Source organism: Arachis duranensis, chromosome 5 (genome assembly GCF_000817695.3).
Source record: "Arachis duranensis cultivar V14167 chromosome 5, aradu.V14167.gnm2.J7QH, whole genome shotgun sequence".
Lineage (NCBI taxonomy): Eukaryota > Viridiplantae > Streptophyta > Magnoliopsida > Fabales > Fabaceae > Arachis > Arachis duranensis.
In genome coordinates, this window is record NC_029776.3 from 91,706,652 (window position 1) to 91,731,086 (window position 24,435).

The 24,435-nt window shown below is 35.1% G+C and overlaps 1 protein-coding gene across 1 annotated transcript in view; it reads left to right on the plus strand.

Annotated features, from left to right (window-relative positions):
• The first annotated feature begins 420 nt into the window (after positions 1–420).
• Positions 421–24,435, plus strand: part of LOC107490412 (midasin) — a 41,469-nt gene continuing 17,454 nt past the window's right edge. Inside the window, exons 1-43 of the mRNA XM_016111193.3 lie at positions 421–811; positions 953–1,263; positions 1,558–1,624; positions 1,760–1,995; positions 2,065–2,274; positions 2,533–2,702; positions 3,107–3,216; positions 3,342–3,461; positions 3,935–4,001; positions 5,525–5,641; positions 5,795–5,891; positions 6,030–6,123; positions 6,213–6,347; positions 6,427–6,483; positions 6,583–6,759; positions 6,848–6,973; positions 7,054–8,772; positions 9,767–9,834; positions 9,924–10,119; positions 10,218–10,322; positions 10,526–10,831; positions 11,803–11,996; positions 12,081–12,171; positions 12,309–12,459; positions 13,264–13,337; positions 14,611–14,758; positions 15,370–15,468; positions 15,837–15,937; positions 16,062–16,151; positions 16,250–16,315; positions 16,524–16,688; positions 16,878–17,085; positions 17,214–18,106; positions 18,515–20,020; positions 20,106–20,274; positions 20,526–20,591; positions 21,194–21,282; positions 21,377–21,628; positions 21,725–21,860; positions 21,959–22,044; positions 22,131–22,225; positions 23,662–23,803; positions 23,910–23,999. Coding sequence (XP_015966679.1) covers positions 707–811; positions 953–1,263; positions 1,558–1,624; positions 1,760–1,995; positions 2,065–2,274; positions 2,533–2,702; positions 3,107–3,216; positions 3,342–3,461; positions 3,935–4,001; positions 5,525–5,641; positions 5,795–5,891; positions 6,030–6,123; positions 6,213–6,347; positions 6,427–6,483; positions 6,583–6,759; positions 6,848–6,973; positions 7,054–8,772; positions 9,767–9,834; positions 9,924–10,119; positions 10,218–10,322; positions 10,526–10,831; positions 11,803–11,996; positions 12,081–12,171; positions 12,309–12,459; positions 13,264–13,337; positions 14,611–14,758; positions 15,370–15,468; positions 15,837–15,937; positions 16,062–16,151; positions 16,250–16,315; positions 16,524–16,688; positions 16,878–17,085; positions 17,214–18,106; positions 18,515–20,020; positions 20,106–20,274; positions 20,526–20,591; positions 21,194–21,282; positions 21,377–21,628; positions 21,725–21,860; positions 21,959–22,044; positions 22,131–22,225; positions 23,662–23,803; positions 23,910–23,999 — 9,504 coding nt within the window. The 5' untranslated portion in view covers positions 421–706. The remainder of the gene's footprint in view (positions 812–952; positions 1,264–1,557; positions 1,625–1,759; positions 1,996–2,064; positions 2,275–2,532; positions 2,703–3,106; positions 3,217–3,341; positions 3,462–3,934; positions 4,002–5,524; positions 5,642–5,794; positions 5,892–6,029; positions 6,124–6,212; positions 6,348–6,426; positions 6,484–6,582; positions 6,760–6,847; positions 6,974–7,053; positions 8,773–9,766; positions 9,835–9,923; positions 10,120–10,217; positions 10,323–10,525; positions 10,832–11,802; positions 11,997–12,080; positions 12,172–12,308; positions 12,460–13,263; positions 13,338–14,610; positions 14,759–15,369; positions 15,469–15,836; positions 15,938–16,061; positions 16,152–16,249; positions 16,316–16,523; positions 16,689–16,877; positions 17,086–17,213; positions 18,107–18,514; positions 20,021–20,105; positions 20,275–20,525; positions 20,592–21,193; positions 21,283–21,376; positions 21,629–21,724; positions 21,861–21,958; positions 22,045–22,130; positions 22,226–23,661; positions 23,804–23,909; positions 24,000–24,435) is intronic.

Consider the following 24,435-nt stretch of genomic DNA (forward strand, 5'->3'; position numbering starts at 1 on the left):
CTAATTTACAATCAATTAATCTTTAATTTGTTGAATTAAAAAATATTATAAAAAATATTTTTTCAATACCAATTTCTTTTTTTTTTCACCATAACTAAATTTTTTTTTGATATTTGATAAAAAATTAAAAATATTTTTTTTATATTTTTATTCATTAAATACATAAAAAATATAAAAAATTTTCTATTATTATATTTTTTAGAAGTGTTCTTACTTCTTAAAACAAATTTTGGCTAAATCCGTACATAAAATTTGATTATTTTCTCCCATTTAAAAATGTTTTTAGACGTTTTTTGTCGCTTTAATCTTCCAAGAGTATTTTGTAACGTGGACTCTTTGGAGGTATACCCTATGTAAATAATGCTTTCCCCGGGGCATTGGTGAAAATACTTTGAAGTTTGAACTACAGCCACAGAGGGGAAACAAATACTTATTAGGGTTTAAGGCAGTGTGTTGTCACAAACAAGGGTTTAAGCAGTTGCAGTTTCGTTGAAGCTTTGAACCCTTTCTTTCACACACAGCACACAACAGAGTCTCCCCTTCGGCGTAGCAGCGGCATCTCCTCCTCTCCACTCACACAATTTTCCCCCTCTCATCATTTAAACTAATTTTCAATTTTTACTTATATATATAAATTATAATTTTCTTTCTGTTTTTCTGTGTTTACCCTGTTACGTGTGGTGCAAAGTTTTCTTTTCAGGGTTTAATGGCGTTAGATGGTAGCTTTAATGTGCAAGCTTCGCTTCGGAGGTTTCTTGATAGATGCCCTAAACTTGAATCACTTCCGAAGTTTGATTCTTTAGCACACAAGGTATGGCTTTGTGATTCGGTTCAAGTAAGAACAGGTTTAATTGAATTGTTGTTATTAGTTGCTAATGCTGTTGTTACTTGATTTTCTCTAGATAGCCTTTTTTTTGTTAAAATTATTTTTTTTTCGTATTTTCTTTTGTAGGGACAGTTGATCACAGAAGATGAAGTAGTTGATATGTTGGTGGGGGTGTTTCTTCACCCCAATTATACAATTCCTTTGATGGGGTGTTTCCGTCCAATTGCTCGAAATTTTGTAGATAAAGCTATTGCCTTGCTTCGTCTTGTACAGAATTTGAGTTCTAATGCTGAGGATACTGTTCTGGAAAATGAAGTTTTGGATGAAGTTGTTGATGTCATAGAGTTTTATAGTAAACGAAAAAGGGGTTTAGATCTCCATGAGCATGCTTGTTTGGCCTTCTGTCGTGCTTTTGACATGTTTCCTTTTTTACTGAGGTTGGTGATTTCCTTCTTTCCTGTAAAATATAGTATATAGTAGATTGAAGTTTATATTTGGAGATTTACTTCAAATTTCGCTGGTGATTCTTAACATGGATAGATGAGAATCCATACAGTGGTGTGTTCTAAGTTGTAGTATACTAGTATTATCTCATCATCCATTACTTTGTCTACAACACAGGTGGCCCCTATTTATAATTGATAGTCTTGGTTTCTAATTGAAGCCTTGTAGATATGTGGCCATTGTACGGTTCTAACTTTCTCTGATTGGTGTTATTCTATTTGAAACAGTTCCATATTAAGGTATTTTGATTTTGCTCCTCCTCCATTTCAGAGACTTTTAGGGAAACAAGTTAAGGTCAGTGCTACCGTCCCATTTTTGTAATGAGTAATGACTTGGCATGAGTCCCCTAGTTCGATGTCCTAATATTAATGATAATATTATTTTTTAAGCTTTTGTGTTCATAATAATGACCTTTTTCTGTTTTCCTAGGTTGAGATCCATGCGTTGTGTGTTTACCGAATATCATACCGCCTCCTCCTAGTGGAACCTGATTTTTTCTCAAAGCGTTGGGACTGGTCTTATTTTTTGAGTCTTAAAAAAGAGACTCAAAAACCGGACCTTGCATGGTGTGCAGTACAAATATTAGGAGTTTTGCTCAAATTGGGTTATAAAGCTACAGAAAGCTTGAGTATTGGAGCTGAGGAAGCATTTGTGTGCCTATTACGGTAAGTGTTTTGCTGCCTGTTGTGCTTAGAGTTGTGAATGTCTTATATAATACAACTTGTTACATTCAGGTGGGAAGAGTTCTGTCAGGACACATCACTAGAGAAAGCTAGCTGGTATATTGAGCCAGTTCCAGATTCTGTGTCTGTTTCTCCCAACAAAAGCACAGATTTTAATGGAGAGTCCTGTTCACAATCTTTTGGCTTTAACTCTCTGTCTGTTAGCTCACCAAAGTGTCATGAGTTGCCGCCACCTTTTAAGAGTCAACGTGTGGTTAAAGGGTATTAGCTCATTTTTACTCTAAATTCAAACACTTGCATTTATTCTGCCATTTATAATTTTGATTTTGCATTGTAGGTTGAATATCATTTATTCTGCTTTTAATTGTGCTTGAAATTTCATAAACTGCACCTCTCTTGCTTTCCCTTGGTTTATCTGTTGTTACTTCTCGATGTTGATGAGTACTTGATGTGTGCCCCTGTATTTTATTTGGAAAACAGTTTACCTTTTGAATCATATTTGTAATTGTGTTATTTTAGGGCTGGCATATCAGGAAGTAATACATTCATATTGACCTCATCGTTGAAGAAAAGCTATGAAAGAATTCTATTGGCAGTTAGTCAGAAGTGGCCTGTTCTTTTATATGGCCCCTCTGGCTCTGGGAAATCTGCTTTTATTGCCAAGCTAGCTCAGGATAGTGGAAACAGAGGTATGTTTGGTCCCTCTGTTTTTAATTTGGTTCAGATCCCCAGTTCCATGTGGTTCTGATGTAGATTATCATTGCATGTTTTTTTTGGGACTATGGTAACTAAGTTTGGCTCTACGTAGATGTTATAGCTTGATGGTGCAAGTATGTTGGGTTTCAATCCTCGATTCATAGAATAAACTTCTATGACCACTCAGATTTACTTATTAGACTAGAACATCTGGAAGTAAGCTGAATTGATGTCCTGTCTGGAATAGCCTGATATGTGCTTGCTTAGTTTACTAGTTTTCAAATATTTTACCTTAAATATTTTTGCATCTTTGTTATTTTCTGATCATTCTTCATTTTATTCTATGATAATACATTTTCACATTATTAATTGTTTATGCTCTTATTCTCTTTTGCAGTTCTATCTATCCAGATGGATGATCAAATTGATGGTAGAACATTGGTTGGAAGTTATGTATGCGCAGATAGGCCTGGGGAATTCAGATGGCAACCTGGGTCACTAACTCAGGTATGTTGACTATTGCTATCTTATAGTTATTAATCAACAAGCCGATTCAGATGTTTTGATATATATGTTAGAAAGTATCATGAGGGGGTTTCTTGTCCTATTTGTGTGGATCGTCGACATTACAGGCTGTGCAGAGTGGTCGTTGGATTGTTTTTGAGGACATCGACAGAGCACCATCTGATGTACAAGCCATTTTAATGCCTTTATTGGAAGGGGCTGCTTCGTTTATGACAGGACATGGAGAGGTGATTTATCTACATTGCAACTTTTTCTTGAATGAAGTTATTGGATTCATATGCTGGTTGTGTTATAAGTATATTAGTGCTCACAGAGTTCAGTTTTGGTGCATTTTTTCTGCTTCTCTAAAGTTGTATGTCTGCTACATGTCAACAATTTCCCCTCAATTTTGCCTCTTTTAGTAAGGAAACTTATGTTGATAATCCTGCTCTCATGTTCTTTTCAAATAGAGGTTGTTCAAGTACACTAAACTGCTGCCTAAAGACACAATTTGGCAATGAACTCTTGTATCTCTTTTCTTTGGAAGTAAAAAAGAAAATAATGAGAACAGACTGATAAATCCCTTAGTATCTTCTACATACCCTGGTTACCAAAAGATCATATATGCATCATCTTTTGTAAAGAGATTGTTGTTGTTGTTGTTGTTGCACTGTGTTCTGCTGTGGTGGTAATTAATTGTTGAAGCATAAAATATTTGCAGGTAATAAGGGTGGCAGAAAGTTTTCGAATGTTTTCAACTGTTTCCGTTTCAAATTTCGACAATGCAGGTTTCTCTCTACCCTTTTGTTTTTCCTTTATTCTTTTTAAAGTATCTTATGTAATAAACAATAAATATCTCATACATAGTTATTGAATTTGGATGGCTAAAATTGTACCTCTTTGTTAAAAATGTCTATCCCGGGATGATGGAATGGCCATAATAGCTTGTAAATTGTGATTTAGTAGGGATCCTCCCAATAAGCAATATTGGATAAAACCTAGTTAGTTTCTATTTAGTCAACCTTGTTTCCAGTAGGGTAACATATGTTTTTTGTTCTGAATATTTAGGCATGATTTTAATTTTACCCCTAACCTTTTCTTTTCCACCTAACATTTTCAAAATTTTTTATTTTTGCCTTTTCGGTGAATAAACTCCAACATATTAACAAAAATAAGAAAAATTAAGGTTAAATTCTGATGTTAATGATGCCCAAACACCCCATTTTGGATTGGTTTTATTCAATTCTTCAAGAAAAGGCTTGTGTTTAGGTCTTAAAACCGAAAAGATTAATTGAGTTCTAAGAATGTTTAAGTTAAAGAGAAACACTCATACCCTAGAAAGATACGATACTAAATGCACACAAGAAATTAGCCACCCATATAGGAATATGGAATGGAATTGTTTTGCATTCATATATATGATCAAATTTTATATACAATATAATCAAGTTCTGTTGTGAAAATTTTGATTATTGTGAAAATTTTGATTATTGTGAAAATTTTGATTATTTTGCTAGAAAAATATATGAAACACTTATAAATATACACACTTGGTGGCTGATTTCTAGTATTCATAGAGCATTTTTTACAAAAATATGAGAACATAATGGTAAAACAATAATCTGTTTCAAATAGATAGTGAGTGCATCTTCACCAACATTATGTTTTGTCTGCTTATGATTTGAATATTTGCAGTGACAAAATTAAATCATGTTGAAAAGGTTGGGGTAAAAGATTTCACATAAAGATTGGAAATTGAAATATCCCCTAAATATTGGTGACAAAGCCGAAAGTCATCCCAAGTTTTATTGATGATGATGATGATGATGATGGTGGTATAGTGGTTAATAATGAATTGGAAAATGAAAGACCAGGACTGGGGTTAAGTAAAGCAGGCTATTCCCTTATCTGGATGTTTAGAAATCTTGATGATGGAAGGAAAGAGAAATTAAAGTAACCCCTCACCCCACAAAAAGCACACAAAATAAATTAAATTTTTTTGTCAGTAAAAAAGGCTGAGCGACATGCTAAGGAAATGTTGGCCTTCCAAGCCATTCCACTCCTCCCCTTAAATGTCTTCCAAATAAATCTAGAAAACTGTAGCCATGCCACTCATTGGCAGTCATATTTCTGCTATAATTTCCATTTTACTGGATAAACTCTCAATTTTAAGCTCTTTGGTTAGTCCTAATGATTTATGTTATGTGAATTCAACCTAACCTAGTAGAAAGCTGAGTTCTGTTGTTTGATGAAATTATTTTCTCTTCTTTCTGGAAGTATGAGCTTGAAACTTCAATTTCTGTACTTGTAGGTCAACTTAGTGTGCTTTGGAGAAGAGTGATGATTAGGCCACCAGATAATGAAGATCTGCGAGAGATAGTCAAACTGAAATATCCCTCTTTGGAGCTCCAAGTTGACAAAATTACAGGTAGTAATATTATATTGTTTAAATACATTTTCATATTTTATGTTGATTACTTTCAACATCTGTAACTGGTTAGTAGTAACTTTTAACATGGTTAATACAAACTCATTCTTTATTTTCTCAATGTGAAACATAAACATGGCTTAATTTTGACAGAAACCTTCGAAAGAGTTAACTCTTTTTCCCAGTTAATTGCTGGCTTTCATGCTGGAACTTCTGCTTCTGGTGATGGTGACAAAAGATTCTCATTAAGGTAGTAATCAAATTCTTCATGTGCTTGTTATATCTTTTCTTTGTTTTGTTTTTGTTTTGTTTTTTTTTTAAATTAATCAAATTCTTCCCATGCTTGTTTCAACATGTTCTTTTTGTTGCTTTTGGTTTTCCATGGCAGGGATCTCCTTAAATGGTGCAACAGGATTGTAGGCTTAGGTTTTTTCTTTGGAAGTAGCTTATCGGAATACCAACTTTATTGTGTATATAGAGAGGTTTGAGTTTTGGTGTCTGTTGCTTCCCCTTTCTCTTTTTATCCAAACGGTAGAATGACTTGATGTGTGGCTATTGTCTTGTATGTCAGGCTGTTGATGTTTTTGCGACATATTCAACCTCAGTTAAAAACCGGTTGTCTATAATGAAAGAAATAGCAAAGTTGTGGAGGGTACCAGTTTCTGCAGCTGAGACCTTGTATCCCCATGACAAACCTATAATTCAGGTGTTATTTAGTGCATTATCTATGCCATAAGGTTGTTCTTGTTCCGCTTCATCTTCTTATTTCTGATTCTGAAATGCAGGATTCTGTCACAGATTTAACCATAGGCCGAGTTTCTCTCCAATACACTAAAAAACCTGTCAGTATAGTCAATTTTCAATTTGGAATTTATGGGTGATACAGTTTTAATTCATAGATCTCATGACTCCATTAACATGGTTTTAATGTTCTTATGCAGTTACGTGAGAATATAAGACCTTTGGTAGAGATCCGGAGTTCGCTGCATGTATTAGAGCGCATAGCGTGCTCTGTCAAGCATAATGAGCCTGTACTCCTAGTTGGAGAAACTGGTACAGGGAAGACTACACTTGTTCAGAATTTGGCTGTAAGGCTTGGTCAGAAGCTTACTGTTCTGGTGTGTTAGTTATTTCTATATTGCTTTCTATTGTTTCAAATTTTATTTCAAGTGCTTTTTAGTTACTCATGATGGGGTTTCTCTCCAGAACATGAGTCAGCAAAGTGATGTTGCGGACTTGCTTGGGGGTTTTAAGCCTGTTGATGCACAGTTTGTATATTTCCCTCTGTATAATGAGTTTGTGGATTTATTTTCCAGGACATTCTCTAAAAAGGTATGTAATACTTTTTTCTCCCCTTAATATGTTTTATCTATTCCTTTTGTCAATGGTTTTAATTGGTTGCTTTTATGCAGAGCAATAAGGACTTGCTTAGTCGTCTAGAGGTTTTTTTAATTGATAAGAATTGGGAAATGCTGCTCAAAGGAATTCGGAGCGTTTCGAAGTCAGTTCAGCTTCGAATAACTGCACCTTCAGAAAAGCGTAAAAAACTAAATGAAGAACAAATTCAAGCTTGGGAGAGATTTTCTACAAAACTTGACAGAGTCTGCGAAAGTAATTCGTCTTCAGGGATGATGTTTTCTTTTGTGGAAGGAACTTTTGTAACTGCTCTTAGAAATGGTGAATGGATTCTACTTGATGAGTTGAATTTGGCACCTCCGGAGACCTTGCAGAGAATTATTGGTGTTCTAGAAGGGGAAAATGGGGCTTTGTGTTTAGCTGAACGAGGTGATGTTGATTATGTAAATCTTCATCCAAAGTTCCGTATATTTGCTTGCATGAATCCAGCAACAGATATTGGGAAGCGGGATTTGCCAAGGTCTTTGAGAAGTAGATTTACAGAATATTTTGTAGATGATGTTTTGGATGATGATGATTTGAGTCTATTTGTTAGTCAGTACATCTCTATTGGCAATAAGGGTCAAAAGCTGGTAAATAAAATTGTAAGTTTCTATAAATCAGCAAAGAAAGATTCTGAAGAGAGGTTGCTGGATGGTGCTGATCAGAGCCCTCAATTCAGTTTAAGGTCTCTTTATCGTGCTCTAGAATATACAAGGATAGCAGAGAGAAGATTTGGATTTCAAAAGGCATTATACGATGGCTTTAGTATGTTTTTCCTCACATTGTTGGATGTACGCAGTACTGAAATAATGAGGCAAAAGATATCTTCTCTACTTTTAGGAGGGCATATACCTCCAGATGACACCTATTTAACCTTCAAATCTGAAAGTGACTATATTTTAACCAAGAGTGTCAAGGAGCATCTTCGGAATTTGGATCGTGCTGTTCTCATAAAGAGATATCCCGTCCTCTTACAGGGTCCCACATCTAGTGGAAAAACTAGCCTTGTTCGGTATCTTGCTGCATTAACTGGTCATGAGTTTGTAAGAATAAATAATCATGAACACACTGATTTGCAAGATTATCTAGGTTCTTATATAACTGACACTAGTGGAAAGCTTGTTTTTAATGAAGGTGTTTTGGTTAAAGCTGTAAGAAATGGTTACTGGATTGTATTGGATGAGCTTAACCTGGCTCCATCTGATGTGCTGGAGGCATTGAACCGATTGCTTGATGATAACAGAGAGCTTTTTGTTCCTGAACTGCAAGTAACAATTAAAGCACATCCAGACTTTATGCTTTTTGCCACTCAAAATCCACCATCTTATAATGGGCGTAAAATTTTGTCCCGTGCATTTCGTAATCGTTTTGTAGAGATTCATGTTGGTGAAATTCCTGATGATGAGCTGAGTACAATTGTGGCAAACAAGTGCAAAATTCCTGATAGTCGTGCAAAAAAAATGGTTGGTGTCATGCATGGGCTTCAGACACAGGGTTCTAGTAAAAAAGACTACAAACAGTTTGCTGTTCGTCATGGATTCGTTACTCCTCGGGACTTGTTCCGTTGGGCTGATCGTTACAGGAAATTTTGTGTGTCTACTGACGATTTGGCCAAAGATGGTTATTATCTTTTGGCTGAAAGGCTACGGGATGAGGATGAGAAGTCTGTTGTTCGAGAAGTTCTAGAAAAGCATCTAGGGGTTAAACTGAACATAAATAATTTGTACGATCAGGTATTTTTCCTGCGCTGTTAACTTGTGTTGCATCTGATTTCGCATAATATAAAACTTAACTAAAGGTGCCCTAAGTTATAGGTTGAGAGGATAAAACTGGGAAGTTTCAATTTTTCCAATGCATTTAATACATAGAAAACATAAAAAGTTTATATTTGATTTACCTTTTCTATGTATACTTTCTAATTGCAGTATCTTTATGTAGTCATCATGTACTTTAAATAAAAAATACTGAATAAAAGGTCACCCTATATAGTTTCCTGGATTCAGCACTGTGAACTTAGCCATTCGATTTTTGTCTTGGTTGAGTGGGACAAGGTTTTGTTGTTGTTGTTTGGTAAGTAATTTGTGTTGTTACAAACCAAAGGGATAGGATGGTGAGCCTTAGTGCAAGGATAAGGTTGCTGTATTGTTACCTTGAGGTCATGGATTCCTGGTAGCATCTTGTAGTGATAAGATTTCCCATATCTACCCTCTGGAGAATCTCTTAAGTGGGAGAATCATCCGTTTGGCTATATTGTTTAGCTTCACTTTCTGTTATCATGCTTATTCTTGTTTGTTTGATAATGTATCATAGGTTTGGCTATATTGGATTAATTATGCATGATTTTTAACTTCTGCTTTTCTGTGTAGAGATATGGTCTTTAATAAAATTATTCTTTCAGGATTGCCGTCAACATCTTGTGTGTGCCAAACTTGCTTAATAGACTTGAAATGGCATAGCATTAATAATAGAGTAAGCTAGTAAGATATCTAAGGAGAATAGAGATTAGTATATAAACTGCGGTGCCACCTGACAGCTGTCCTAATTAAGTTATGGTAGAAAGTCTGTTCTACACCTTAGGGTTAGCTCGCTGTGTGTATTAAAGCACAGCATCAGTATCTGAACCATAATAACAGTATTACAGTTTTGGAAATATGTCTCTCCCCCACCCTCCCTCCCTCCCGCAAAAATGCTAATAATTAATGTGTTGCTAATGTTACTCTATATCAGATACCTCCTGGAGGCAACAATTATTCCAATTTGGATGTTGTGAAAGGATGTTCGGAGATTCTTCATAGGTATGGCTCTATGGGCTTATTGCTCCTTTTACCCGCTGATCCTAAATCATAGCTTCACCATTACTTGCTGAGGTTTTTTCCATGTGCAGTGTATTCTTGACCAAAAGCATGCAGAAGTTGTTCTTCCTTGTGGAGCGCTGCTTTCAATTACGTGAACCTGTATTGCTTGTTGGTGAAACGGGTGGAGGGAAGACTACTGTATGTCAGTTACTAAGTGCCTATTTGCAGTTGAAGTTACATATTTTGAACTGTCATAAGCATACAGAAACATCTGACTTCATTGGGGTACATTTTTTCCCCCCTTCAATTTATTTAGTTTTTTAGGACACTTGAGCTCAAATACTATTATTAGCTGCGGTGCTAACTAGAATGATGTCTTCCAGGGGTTCCGTCCTCTAAGAGAGAGATCTAGACTGATTTCTAACTATAAAGAGATCGTTGAACAACTGAAGAAGCTAGAGGGATTTAGATACTTTCCTGAAGAGCCAGTGAGTGCTATTTTTCTGTTATTGTTAACCACTTGGCTCAGATGATAAATTTCAAAGTTTTGTTTTAATCATGTAGTAAGAGACCTGAGACCTAGTTTTGCTGTATTCACATTGTTTTCTGCAATAGTTTTATTTTCTGTACCCATTTTTCTTAATCCAAGTCATTTGTAGCATAAATCCTGATTCCTTGTTCTCTTCTATAGTTAGTTTCTTCTGACATAGAGCAAGCTGCCTCAACCCTTGATCTGCTTAATGGCATGATAAGGAAATATAAAGAAGGTCAAATTCAGATTCCTGATGTCAGCAGGGAAGATCTTTGTGCTTTTGAGCAGTTAAAGTTTGAGCTCGATGTCTTGCACAAGAAGTGGCAGAGCATATTTGAATGGCAGGATGGTCCCCTTGTAAAAGCAATGAGAGGGGGTGATCTCTTTCTTGTTGATGAGATATCCTTGGCTGATGATAGTGTACTTGAGAGATTGAATAGTGTGTTGGAGCCAGAAAGGATGCTGGTAAGTTAACTCATACTGATATTCTGTTTTTAGCTTCCTTTTAGACTCATGATGTATCAAGTAGCACCACCTTTTTCTTTATATAGGATCGCTGATCACTGTTTTTCTGTTCTCTGCAAAGAAAATTAGGTGTGTTTCGTTTTTTTTTCATTTTCAGTATTTTTTATTTTTAGAATTTTGTGAAGATAAAAGATAAAATAGGAGGGAAAAACAGAAAACAGGATTTTATTGTTTTCACTGTTTTCTCTTTTTCCTTTGCAAAGACCTGATAGCAGAACTGAAAATTAAAATGCAAATCAAACACACCTTTAATGTTTCTGAAATTATATGACATGTGGGTTGTCCTATTCTATTCAAGTTATGATTATTTTCATGGTTTCCTATGGTGGTCAAGTAATGGAATGTTTTTGTTTTTCTTTTGCTAAGGATGTCTCTTCCTCTTTTGCATATTCTTTTCTCTTCATAGAGTTTCTTCTTGTATGTAAAGAAATGTTGCTTGCTGCTTGCTGCTTGCTGCTTGCTGCCCACTCAGGAAGTATTTTGTGAAATGAAGAGGCTAAGCCTTATATCTTCTTAGGACTAATTGAGGGGTTGATAACTCTTTTTGGCTGCCAAAAGAACAGTTTTTGAAGAAATAACGAACAGAAATTTTTTGAAGGGGGGTAAATTACCTCCTTAATTACGCCCTAATGACTGAAAAAAAATGGAAAAGGTATTTAAATGTGTGATAATGATAATGAGTGGGGTCTCATTAAGTCCGGATATCTTCTAGGAATGATCTTTTAAAAGACAATGCTGTTGAGCATGAAGAGAAAAATTCCCAATACAAGCAAGAAACACAATTACATATTTTCGATGTCATTGGTTGCTGGTGGAAGATGTTTTTATATGCATATGTTCTTGTCATCAATAATTTGTTTGATTTGATTTTCACTATCTTTGGTTTCTGGGTGTTTGTTTCTTTGCTGCAGTCTTTAGCTGAAAAAGGAGGGTCTAATATGGAGAAAGTAACTGCACATTCAAATTTCTTTGTTCTTGCTACAATGAACCCCGGTGGTGATGTTGGAAAGAAGGAACTATCTCCGGCTCTGCGCAATCGCTTCACAGAGATATGGGTTCCTCCTGTTAGCGATCTAAATGAGCTTGAAGGCATTGCGCTGAGAAGGTACCTCTCTAAGCCTTTACCGTTACAGGATACAAATTTAGATATGCAGATATTTAATATTTGGTTTATTTGATTTATTTACAGAATTTCCAAGCTTAAAAATGCGGGAAACATAAAGGAAGATTATCGTGAAAGGCTCCTGGAAGTTGTTAATGCTATGATAAGTTTTTTTGAGGTATATTATCTTGATATATGCAGTTAATTTTGTTAATGGTGTTTATGCCTTTTTTTTTTTCTCCTATCAATTCCATCAGATCAGATCTATACATAGTGTTATTTAGCTTGTATTCATTACATAACTTTTCTTTTCAGTGGTTCAACCAAATACATCCTAGCAGAAGGCTTACTGTGAGAGATCTCATTTCTTGGGTTGACTTTTTGGATGTAATGGAAGAAACCTTAGGTCCTGAATATGCACTTCTTCATGGAATCTTTCTTGTTTTGCTTGATGGATTAAGTCTAGGTATAGCTTGCCACTTATTTTATGCCTTCATCTTTCTCTGATTTCTCATTCAAATATATTATTGCCATATTGAATATTTTTGTGGTGCTGCTTTTCTTTTAATATGTCTCTGGTGTCGTTTGACTTTCATCCTTTTAGAAATTCCATCTAGTAGGACAAGGCTTGAGGGGTTATTCTTTTTTATTTTGGTCTCATTTTAATCTTCTAATATGTTCTTATCTGTATAAATGAAGTTCCTTTTGGTTTTAATGCAATGCTGATCCATGGATGCTGTTATATATTTGAGTCGTTTACTGTTGAGAAGTTGGTTTTTCTTCTTTGCTTTTGATTCTGTTCATCTGAATGTTGAATTTCTGTTTATTTATTTGCCATATTAGAATCAGTTAAATTTCAATTTTGATGTCAGTTCTACTCTCATTCTATTTCTTTATTTTTTTAAAATGATCTCTTTTCCCCCAAAAGAATTCTTCAACAGTTATGGTTAGTGTGGTGGTGATGGAAGTTGTTGACTGTTAAGGTTTTATTATTAACCAACAAATCCAAATAGCTGCATCTAACTGTAACTAGCTCGGGTACTAAAGATTGTATAAAATATCTAGTTTTCACTAGCTTGCATGTGCCTGAAATGCTTCGAACGTTACAAGAATAAGCATCAACAAGATTGGGTGGACTATATAACATACTCGTTCCACAAGTCATGTATACAGTAACATGACAAATTACATGCATTCATGCCTTTATGAATTGAGACGCTTTATTGTCCTCTTTCTTTCTCTCTATTAACAGTTGCTCATTTTTTGCCAGGCACTGGAATTTCAGAAAGGTATTCTAAAGAGCTAAGGGAGAGATGTCTATATTTTCTTCTGCAAAAGCTGAGAGTATGTTCCTCCCTCTACGTTTTCTGTTGAAACTATATCTACCCTGTTTCCGTGCTCATCTGCTATACACTACCTGATTACCTCTTGTCCATTTCCTTGCACATCAGTATTGGAATTGGTCACGTGATTTTATCAATCTTTATTGAAAGTCAAAACTTAAATTCCTATAATCAAGTGATATAACATGGAGGATGTTCCCATTAAATTATCATTGTTTGAGCAACTTCAATGTGAAAGTATCAAAGAACATTTGGAATATCTTGTTATTGGTTGTTTGTTTTGATATATTAAAGATATATTTATGTAATTACGTTCCGCTCAGTGAGGCACATATAGGATGCAAGTCTGTAGTAAGCAATAGTGCTGTTAGTAACTTGGCTGATCAAGTTAGAAGAATATACCCAGTGGAAGTTTTAAATTTATTGTAGTCAGATGTACGTTGGTACATACTACTTTTCCTTATGCTAGCTGGTGTTAACATCTGTTTAATTTTCGGCATATTCTCATTACTGAAGGTTTACACTTTAAACCTATGTTGTCAAACACCTAACCAAACATTGAACTCGCAGAACTCGTTCTTCATGTTCATATATCAAAACTGGTCAAATCCAGTGATGTTATAAGGATAATCTACGTGAAGTGATATGAAATACATCTAAGAGTTAGTGAAATGTGCGAAATAAGGAGCTTTAATCTATAGATTTTAAGTGTTTGAACTGGGTTGGTCCAAACTGTGCTTTGGTTTATTTTGCTTGGTTTGACACTTGAATCATAATCATTTTGATGTCCAGTTCTTGATTGGTTAGACTGGTCTTCACCTAAATGATAGGATGCTCACCCATTGTCATTGGTGTTCTTTCTTGTCTGTCATGTATGTATTCTTCTACACAATTGATTGCTTGCTTAGTGGCTTATCTGTTTCTGTTTGCTGTGCGGTTTGTAGATGCTGCTGATTGATTCTTTCAAAAAATAGCTTTTTAAATTCCAAAATAAAAATGCTGAAATTTTCCTTCTTCCTCTGCATGTGATGTAGTAGGATTTATTTCAATATCTGCTAAAATAAAAATATTGGATTTCTTTTGATGGATCGTAATGATTCCATGTTGCGGGGCATGATAGATAAAAACTTTTATTTTCATGTCGTGGGTTATTATTCTACATGTTACAGCACTATGATATATTTGGGACAAGGCTTTGCTCAATATTACTATTGTCTCGGATCATTATTATTCTGATTCAGTAGTTGTAAATGATGATTGGATTTTTGTTGCAGGTTGATGAAGGCAATTTGTTACATTCGAAGCTTTCAAGAATGGAAAGTTATGGATGGGGTGAATTTGCCGCAACTTCAAATATCTTGCATATTGACAATTCTCAAATTGATGCTTTATTTGGCATCGATCCATTCTATATCAAGAAAGGTAATCATGTTCAAATACCTACAATTTTTCATTTAGAGAGATAATGTTACATATCCCCTTATATTAATCTTATAAATTTATGTTATATATTAAGTAATAGGTGTATACAGTCTAGCCCAAACACGGTAAATAACATTCTACTTGTGTCTTATTTGGTGTCTGTTTGCGAATGCTCGGTTATCTTCAACTCATATTTGAGATGGTTTGTATAGTAATGCCTGACACTTACGTTTTCTAGCTTTAATTACTTCAAATGTTGTTATAGTTACATTCAATTTTCATTAAGGTTGCTGTTGTTTGAAAGTTTGTAATCGAGTCTCTGTAGTGTATATAAAATTTCAATTAGGTCTGTATGGCCAGCCCCCTATATTGTACAAAAGTTATCTAACCTGGTTCCTTTAGTTTGAAAGTTTGGTTATTTAGAATTTTCAGAAAGAACATATATATTTTAGATGTGTTTTCTTTTTTTTTTTGAAGAATGTTGAAGAATTCTTTTTTATCCTTTTGTAGTCTTTTACCGTTACCAATCCCCCCCTCCCCCCAGTACTACCAAGTACCGATCAGATTGCTTTTTTTGGATTATTCTGTGACTTATCTGGTTATGCTTCTAGGTTCTGGCCATTGTGAGGATGGCTATTTTGATTTCAAGGCACCAACTACCCGCAAAAATGCCTTTAGAGTTTTGCGTGCGATGCAGCTTTCAAAGCCTGGTATGTTACTGATGTAGAAATAGTATGGTATGTTACTGATGTGGAAATAGTACAGCAAAACAGAACATGGAAAAAAACTATTAAACTTAGGCACTTTCACTGGGATTCAATAAGAGAGTCGGTCTTAAAGATAAAAAGTGACTTTTGATATTTAGAAGATAATACTTCAACATCACAGCCAAGGCCCTATAGATAGCCTTCAAAACACAAGTTCTTATTGAGGACTTCCGGATGTGGGACTTCTAGGGTTAAATAAATATTCATAAAACTGAACAATAATTATGTATCTAATGCATTAGTTTTCATTTTCTGAATCTTGTCATCCAAACAATTGCATGTTTCTGTTTTAATTGACTTCTGGTTTGCAGTTCTACTGGAAGGTAGTCCTGGTGTTGGTAAGACAAGTTTAATCATGGCTTTGGGGAAATGTTCTGGGAACAGAGTGGTACGGATAAACCTATCTGAACAGGTGAGTAATTAGTCTTTTTTTGTGCGTTCCTACTTTACTGTGATCTATGGTTCTTCCTGTTTTCTGTGATGGGATAATTTTCACTTATGTGTTATGATGATGGTGATGTGCTTTTCTGCTGCAGACTGATATGATGGATCTATTAGGATCTGATTTACCAGTGGAAAGTGATGAAGGCAGGATGTTTTCCTGGTCCGATGGGATACTATTGCAGGTTAAACTTTTTGCCATAAAAATTAACATGATCTAACATTCATCACCAGCTTTGACGTGTTACGTGTATTTATCTTCTTGTCTTTTTTGTTGATGCAGGCCCTCAGGGAAGGCTGTTGGGTTTTGCTAGACGAGCTTAATCTTGCTCCACAACCTGTTTTAGAGGTAAATTCCTGATCAGTTTTAATATCTATTTGGACCTCGTTGTTCTTCATTCTTAACACAATTTATAACCATAGTAGTGCATTGTTTCCACCATAACTGTTCATTCTTTGTTTTTCTTTTTCTATGCTTCTTTGGGAATTAATGGTCTCTCTCTCTCTCTCTCTCTCTCTCTCTCTCTCTTATGGGTTTTAACAGTTTTTTTAATCAGGGTTTAAATGCTATTTTGGATCACCGAGCTGAGGTATTTATACCAGAGCTAGGAAATACCTATAAATGTCCACCATCGTTTAGAGTTTTTGCCTGTCAAAATCCATCACATCAAGGTGGTGGCCGGAAAAGCCTTCCAAGATCATTTCTAAATCGTTTCACCAAGGTATGCTGGTATAATTCGAAGCATGTAAAACAAAGAGGGATACTATTTAACCTCTGGTTCGTATTAATGTTCTATTTCTTGTGTATGTCCTGTTTTCTCGCATCTTGTCCAAACTGTAGTTGTCAGATAAGTTTTTTCTTTTGTTCTTGATTTGCAAGTTTATCAGTTGAATTTTGCATTTGATGACAGGTATATGTAGACCAGTTAGTTGAGGATGACTATCTGTCAATTTGTGAATCAAAATATCCAACTATCCCCACACCTTTACTCTCAAAGTTAATATTATTCAATCAAAGGATGCATGAAGAGACCATGTTGCATCATAAGTTTGCTAAGGATGGTCTTCCATGGGAGTTTAATCTGCGTGATGTTTTTCGATCTTGTGAAATAATTGAAGGTCCAACATTTCTTTTTCCTTTAATACCATTTTGATACTTATGTTTCCCTGTGTGATAGATTTGTTTCTTTATCCCACTGATGGTCATTCTCATCTTTTATCTTAATATTTCCTTGTACTTAATTTAGGGTCACCCAAGAAGATGGGAGAATATTCTTTCTTGAACATTGTCTATATTCAGAGAATGCGTTCTCCAGCTGACCGCAAGGAAGTTTTAAGGCTTTTCACTGAGGTATTTGGGGTGACGCCGTTTATAAATCCATATCCTCATGTTAAGCTTGATTCAAGTCATTTAATTGTGGGGAATGCTACTGTTAAGAGGAGTCAAGTCCAGTTATCTGTGCCCAACAAAAGTAAGCTTCTTATACTTCCGGAAATTTGTCAAAGTTTGGAAGCTATTGCTCAGTGTGTAGAGCGCCAATGGTTATGCATCTTGATTGGCCCCTCAAGCTCGGGGAAAACTTCATTGATAAGATTACTTGCTAATCTCACAAGCAATGTACTTAATGAAATAAATCTTTCATCTGCAACTGATATCTCTGAATTGCTTGGATCTTTTGAACAATATGATGCCCTACGTAATTTTCACTGTATTGTTGTTCAAGTTGGGCACTTTTTTAATGAGTACAGCAATTTGCAATTGGAGGCTTCAAAGGAATTAATTTTTAGGCACAGAGATTTATGTAGAAGATGGACTACTTTCTTGTCCAGCTTGAACTTTGACAGCTTGGCTGCTTCTGCTTCAAATTATTTCGAAAACTGGAAGCAAGTTGTTTGTTCTCTTAGTTTGCTTGCTGAGATAATTGAACAGCTTAAGTTGAATTTAGAAAATAATCCTCTTCCTGTATCCTATTCTACCAAGGATCTAGATTTGGTATTGAAGACAATTTTGAAGCTGAAAGCAGATGATCAGAAAAGATTGATTTCTACCAAGTTTGAATGGGTTACTGGATTATTGATAAAGGCTATAGAGAGAGGTGAATGGATTGTCTTGGACAATGCAAATCTATGCAACCCTACGGTATGTGATGTCAATATTTAATAGTGATATTATTAATGACATTATTGAATGCATCATGCATGCTTTTTAAACATATTATGTCTGCATAGATTTCGTTGTTTACTTGTGTGGTATATAATGCTTGTCAATCTATGATTTTCTCTCTCCCTTGATCTGATTGTTTTTCTACAGATACTGAAAGTGTGTCAGATACAACTGGTTCCTCATGAAATGTCACATCTTTAGTCTTCCTACATTTTGTTTTATCCCCAAGAAGCTTAAATTTATAGTGTATTGATTGTAATATTTCCTTGTTTTGATGACTGTTTTGTTTTTATTTTTAGCTAATGTAACTGAAATCACATTCCAGTAAATTTTGAGTATGTATGTATCTAATTCGGTATTTTGCATTTTTTATTTGGTTTCCAGGTTCTTGATAGAATTAACTCTTTGGTGGAACCTAGTGGCTCAATTGTGGTCAATGAGCGTGGAATTGTTGATGGGAACCCCTATGTTGTCCATCCACACCCAAATTTCCGCCTGTTTCTCACGGTGAATCCCCACTACGGTGAAGTTTCTCGGGCAATGCGAAATAGGGGTGTTGAAATATTTATGATGCAGCCTTATTGGGCATTGAATGATACAGTTGGATACAACTGTGAGAATGAAGAACTCAAAGATGTGAAGAGATTTCTTGTTTTGTCTGGTATCCCTGTTGCTCCAATCGTTGACTACATGGCAAGAGCCCACATTTATGCTAAGAAAGAAGGTTCAGAGATTAATGTTCGCATAACCTATCTTGAGCTGTCGCATTGGATTCATCTTTTTCAGCAACTTCTTATGAATGGCTGTCATCTCATTTGGAGTCTGCAAATAAGTTGGGAACACACATATATCTCCTCATTTGGTGATGTTAAAGGAGAGAAAATAATAAATTTCGCAAAAACAGCGTTTTTATCCGAAAGTAATTTGTGTGGATATGGCTGTTATCCAGACTTTCCTTTAGGTTTACCCGGTGGATGGCAAGTGCCATTGAGGTTAGTGGATTATACATGCTACTCAAGAGAAGCGTGCACTAAACAAGATTGCATGTATCTGGAGTTTCTTGGTAGGCAGTTTGCTGCACAACAATATCAAATTGCTCGGAAAAAGTACTCAACAACTTCTCCGCAAACTTCTCTTGCCTGTTGGAACCACTATTTTGTAGATATAAAGACATTGCAAGAAATTATGTTTCCAAAGTCTTCCAAAGTCGTTTTTGCAGAATATGAAAAGGAAACTGAAATTGACTTGGAGATGACAAATAAAATGCTATCCTTTGCTGCCAGCTGGACATTTGAGCAGGCAACTGAAAATGACTTTAAGTATTATCTGCTCTGGTTTAATTGGTTTGGTTCTCAGTTGCAGCCCTTCTGTCAGTTCTTCCATGACTTTATTAAGTTGATGAAGAAAATGATGGAGCATCCAATTTGGAAATACATTGCATGCTGTGACCCACTTGATTTTGGTTTGCAGTCAATTCCTATGTTGTCATTTGATTTAGTTGATTTGGTTGCATCGAATAGCCAAATTAACTATATCTGTAATGCCATTCGCTGCATTGATCCATTAAGGTTAACTTTGCAGCAGCAATATTCTGAGAGCGAGCATAGTTTTACTGATGGAGCTAGGTTCTTTGTTCCACTTTTGAAATCTCTTCATGTATTGGAAGATGAGTTCCTTAATAAACTTGTTACTTCAAGTCCTAAGCTAATTGAGTGTTCAACATTTGATTATTTAATACAGTCCTACACTAACCTTATTGAGGATCATGTGCTATTTTGGCAACACCTGATTTCTTCAAAGTTTGATCTATTGCTAATTTCTTGGCATTCTTTGGTGAAAGATGCTGGAAAACTAATGAAGATCTGTCCAGAAGTGGTAGAGAATTTTCTGGTAAGATAAGCAGAGAACATGATAAATATATGTATTATTTTCTGTATTTTTTTAGACAATTAATTTTTTTAATAACATTCAATAGATGGAGAGCAAAAATTTGGAGGGGTATTCTTTTCCGGAAAAATCCTTGCTGTGGATTTATGGTGGTCACCCGTTTTTGCCCTCTTCCTCTGCTTTACATGATAAACAACAACAACTTTTAAACTTTGTTGAAAGGTTTTGGCCACGAAAGACAGCATCTGCTAATCAAGGTTTGCAATATTTCACTTTTTGTCTATATCTGTAGGAGTATTGCTGTAAAAATACTCTTGATTGCGATATCTTTGGTATTTGAATAATTTGATGACTGCAGTAGGTTATTGGTTTCTTTATTTGTTATTCAAGCCCTCTTGATCTTGAAAACATCAAAACTGGTTTAGTGGTTCATTGTTCTTTAACTGGAGTAGTTCTAGCGAAAAGTTCTAACCTTTGTAATTGATGTTTTGTTATTTAATTTTTGTAGAATCAGGACATCTCCTTGATGTTGTTGCATCATTTGATCAAGATCTTCGCTTTGGTGTGATGGAAGGTATATGGTTGGCTACCTGGTTTCCTTTCCCTGCTTTATTGAGTTTTGTATATTTATTTCATTGTATGACTGATTTTGTACATTTTGTTCTTCTTTTGTGTGAGAAACTGAGAATGCTATATGAATTATAATAGAGACAATGATATTTATGGGCCATTTAGTCCAATTGGGTTACTGTCTCTTTTGTTTATCATCTGAACTTATATTGACAAATACAGTGATACATATGACTCAAAATATACTGAATGGTTTGTTCTTGTTCTATGATGAATTTGGAAGTGTAAAATTGTTTTTGGCTTCGTACTGTAACATATTTTTCCCTCTCAATCATGATGTAGCTTTAATTCTTTGGTTTAAAATTATTTCGCATCTCTGTTGTGGTTTCTCTCCATGTAGAAAGTGTTGGCTTTGTTTTGAGTAATTGGTCTATTGGGTTTGCAAGGTATACTCAGGAGCGTACATATTGAAATAACATGATGGATGTTTTTGGTACTACCTGTTTGCTGGTGTAGAAGTGTTAGTTATGTTCATGCCTGATTTATTGCACACTTGTTTATTTGTAAATGGATATCTTCAAATGTTCTCTTCTTTATTAATTACAGCTGTTTCAATGTCACCATTTATAATGGAGAAATGGGGTCATGATGGTGATGATCTGCAAATTGTTAAGCAGTTGGAGGAGATGTATCAGGTTTGTGCTTTTCATGTTCTCAATGAGGTCATGATGATAACGATGATGCACCTTTGTTTTTCTCTTGTAGTTCTCACTCATTTTTGCTCTACAGATGCTGTTAAGAAGGTTTGAACATGAAAAAAAGAAGTTGCAGATGAATACAGGACACAGAGACTCTTCATCTGTTGTAGAAAGTTCTGCTTCTTGTTGTTCATTTACTCCCGAAATGTTGTGTCAAATGTCAGGATTTGAGAGTTTGCAGGATACATTTCCACCACTGGATTATACCAGTTTATTCTGGGATATGGAGTTGCTACAGGAGCTCACCTCAATTCACTGGGATGATTTCAAAGGGGCAGACCGAGTAATATGATCACTATTTTTATTTTTATTTCCTCTCTCTGTTGGGGCTTCATTTGTTGTCTGTTTTATTGACTTGGCAAATTTGGCTACCTGTTAGATTATGGACTATCTTACAATCAATCTGGACAATGCATTAAAGTTTTCATTGCGTTTATCATCAATCCCTCCACAAATGTTTTCTCCCCAAAGAAAGATATTGTGGATCCTGAGTGAATGGACCTCGGTGGATGCAGGTTCGTGCAAAACTGCTGCTTGTTTCATATTATCCACTTTCTCATTATGGCATTTAACCCTCTTCTACATCCCTTGGGGTATGGGGGGAATGTTGCAGGGATTAAGAAGATTGCAAGCTTTATTCTAGAGATGTGGTTTACGTGGCATGAATCATTGTGGATATGCTTTCCTGACTTCATTAAGGTATGTGCAAGCGTACATTGTTTCTGTAAGTTGTCCTGCTTGATATGCAATTTTTTTTACCACTCATGATATACGGTTTTACGCAGAATTTCTCAAAGGTTGAAGGTTTTGATGTAAGCAGTGTTGCTATACCCCCCATACTCGTGCAGCCCGTCAATGCATCAACTGTTTTCCATATCACGTGAGTACAGTTTATGCACCATAGAGTTTGAAAGATAGGAGGATGATTCTTGACCTTTTTATAATATATTTTTATATTTCAAATTTTGGCTTTGTTTTGTTGTCTCGAATCTTGAGCAGACCTATCTTTTTGGTTGCAGAAGAAAAGTTTGCATTCTTAGAATAATTAAAGTTTTGCACATTGTCGAAATTTCAGATAGGATTATTATGTAATGAGAATAAATGATGAAAATGAGAGAAAGGTGACTTAAAGGTGCATTGTTCATTGTTATATACTCCTCTCAGAAGCTCACAGGAGATCATTACTTTAAATTTGAGGAAAGCAGATATTCTAATGTAGTAAATCCTTGAGAAATTAATTTTATGGGGCTAAAATGAGAGGTTATATATTAGTTTTCAGGAAAAACTGTTTAAGTCTTTAAAACACCAAAATCATATAGATTCAGACCGTCTTCCTTCCTAGAGCACAAGTCAATCATCAAATGAAAACTTTTTTCCAAAGCACCCAAATAGTTGAAGCAATCATATTTTTTTTTTGAATAGAATTTTATATCAAAAAGATAAGGATGAGAAACATCCCCTTTAGGTTATCAAAATTAGAAGATAAGAAGAATCTCCAGCACCGTGTTCTCAAAGGGAAAGATGCCTTGGTTTCCCGCCCAAAGGAACAATTTCACAATCAACTAGAGTTGCAAGAGTATACTATGGGCACTCCTCAGTTTGACATCCAATTAGAGCACTAAGAGTATATAGTGGTTGAAGTTGTTGATCATAGCTGTTTTGTCTTCAGACAAGTTGGTTTTCAGCCAAGGATAGAATGAATTCCAGTATAAGGAAAATAAAGAGTAAAAAAGGCTCTTACAATAAGGGGGCGCATTAGAGATACAATAGTTCATGTGCCTATTCTGATAAGCTTTAATCTTTTGGGACAAATAGTTTCATGACAAGGATTAACAACAGTAGAGCCTTACACTGCTTGATGGAGTTAGCTATATAGATCAAATAATGCCATTATGTGGCTATCTTTGATTATGTCTATACGTAGCCTATTATTTTTATATCTCTTTTGGATAAGTTCTATAGTGTCTCCTTGTGTCTCCCTCTACCCAAAACTCATTCAGCTAGCTGCCATCTTGTCCCCCCTCATGACTTGATGCTTTTTTTAATCTTCTCAAAGCATGCCCATACCACCTAATGTGAGAGGTTTGGACTCATGAGTAATTCAACTCTGGATATCTCTACTGATGCTGAAACACTATATTATTTCATTTCCTGGATATCTAAGCTTTTAGGTTCAGACTCATGAGTTGTTCAATACCTAGCATGGATATTAAAAGTTTCTGAACTCCTTATAATGCCAAATAAGCACATAAAGCTGTTTATTTTTTCTACTGAATTCGTTTTTTTAAAAATAATTTCTTGGGGATCATGATTCAGGAAAAACACTCGTGCTATCAAGGAACTTCCAGTGCAATGTCATAAGTTTAGAGTTACAATGTCTAATTTGTGGCGTTGCTCTTGTCATGGACCTGATCTATCCAGCTTTCTTTTATTAGCGGCCCGTGCTCTTCTTCAACAGGTTTTGCTTTCCTCAATTCTGCAGTGATTTATGCCTTACGTTATTATTTCTTAAATTCATGAATAGCTTGAAAAGTTCATGAATTTATGGGTTTGCTTAAACGTAGATTGTCTATGCGCACAAGAAATCTTTTGATGTGGATCAGTTCGAAGGAATCAAGTCTAGTTTCTGTTCTTTAGAGAATAATGCAGTCACGGTATGTTTATTTTATTTATTATGCTTTTTGTCAGTATTTTATCTTTTTATTTTTTAATAATGGCATTACAGTTGAACGAGTATGATAGCTGATGTTTTTTTTGAATTTGGTTGGAATTGATTGGCTGATGCTTTATTACCTTTATTATATAGTGCTCATTGGATGTACTGATATATGTAGCAAATTGAAGTTGGAAAATCTAGGAACACCAATGTACAGATAAATTTATCTTCAAACTGATTCTGTCAATTGGCAGCATGGATTATACTTTTCAGAGTGAATATTTGGAGATATATTTGAATGCAACATTAGCTAGTATAATGATTGATATTAAGTTGAGCATTGTATAATTCAATTTCTTCTTTCACGTATATGATAGAATAGGACAACAGGTTATAGAATACTGGTTTTCTAAAATGATCGAATGCTGTCGGAC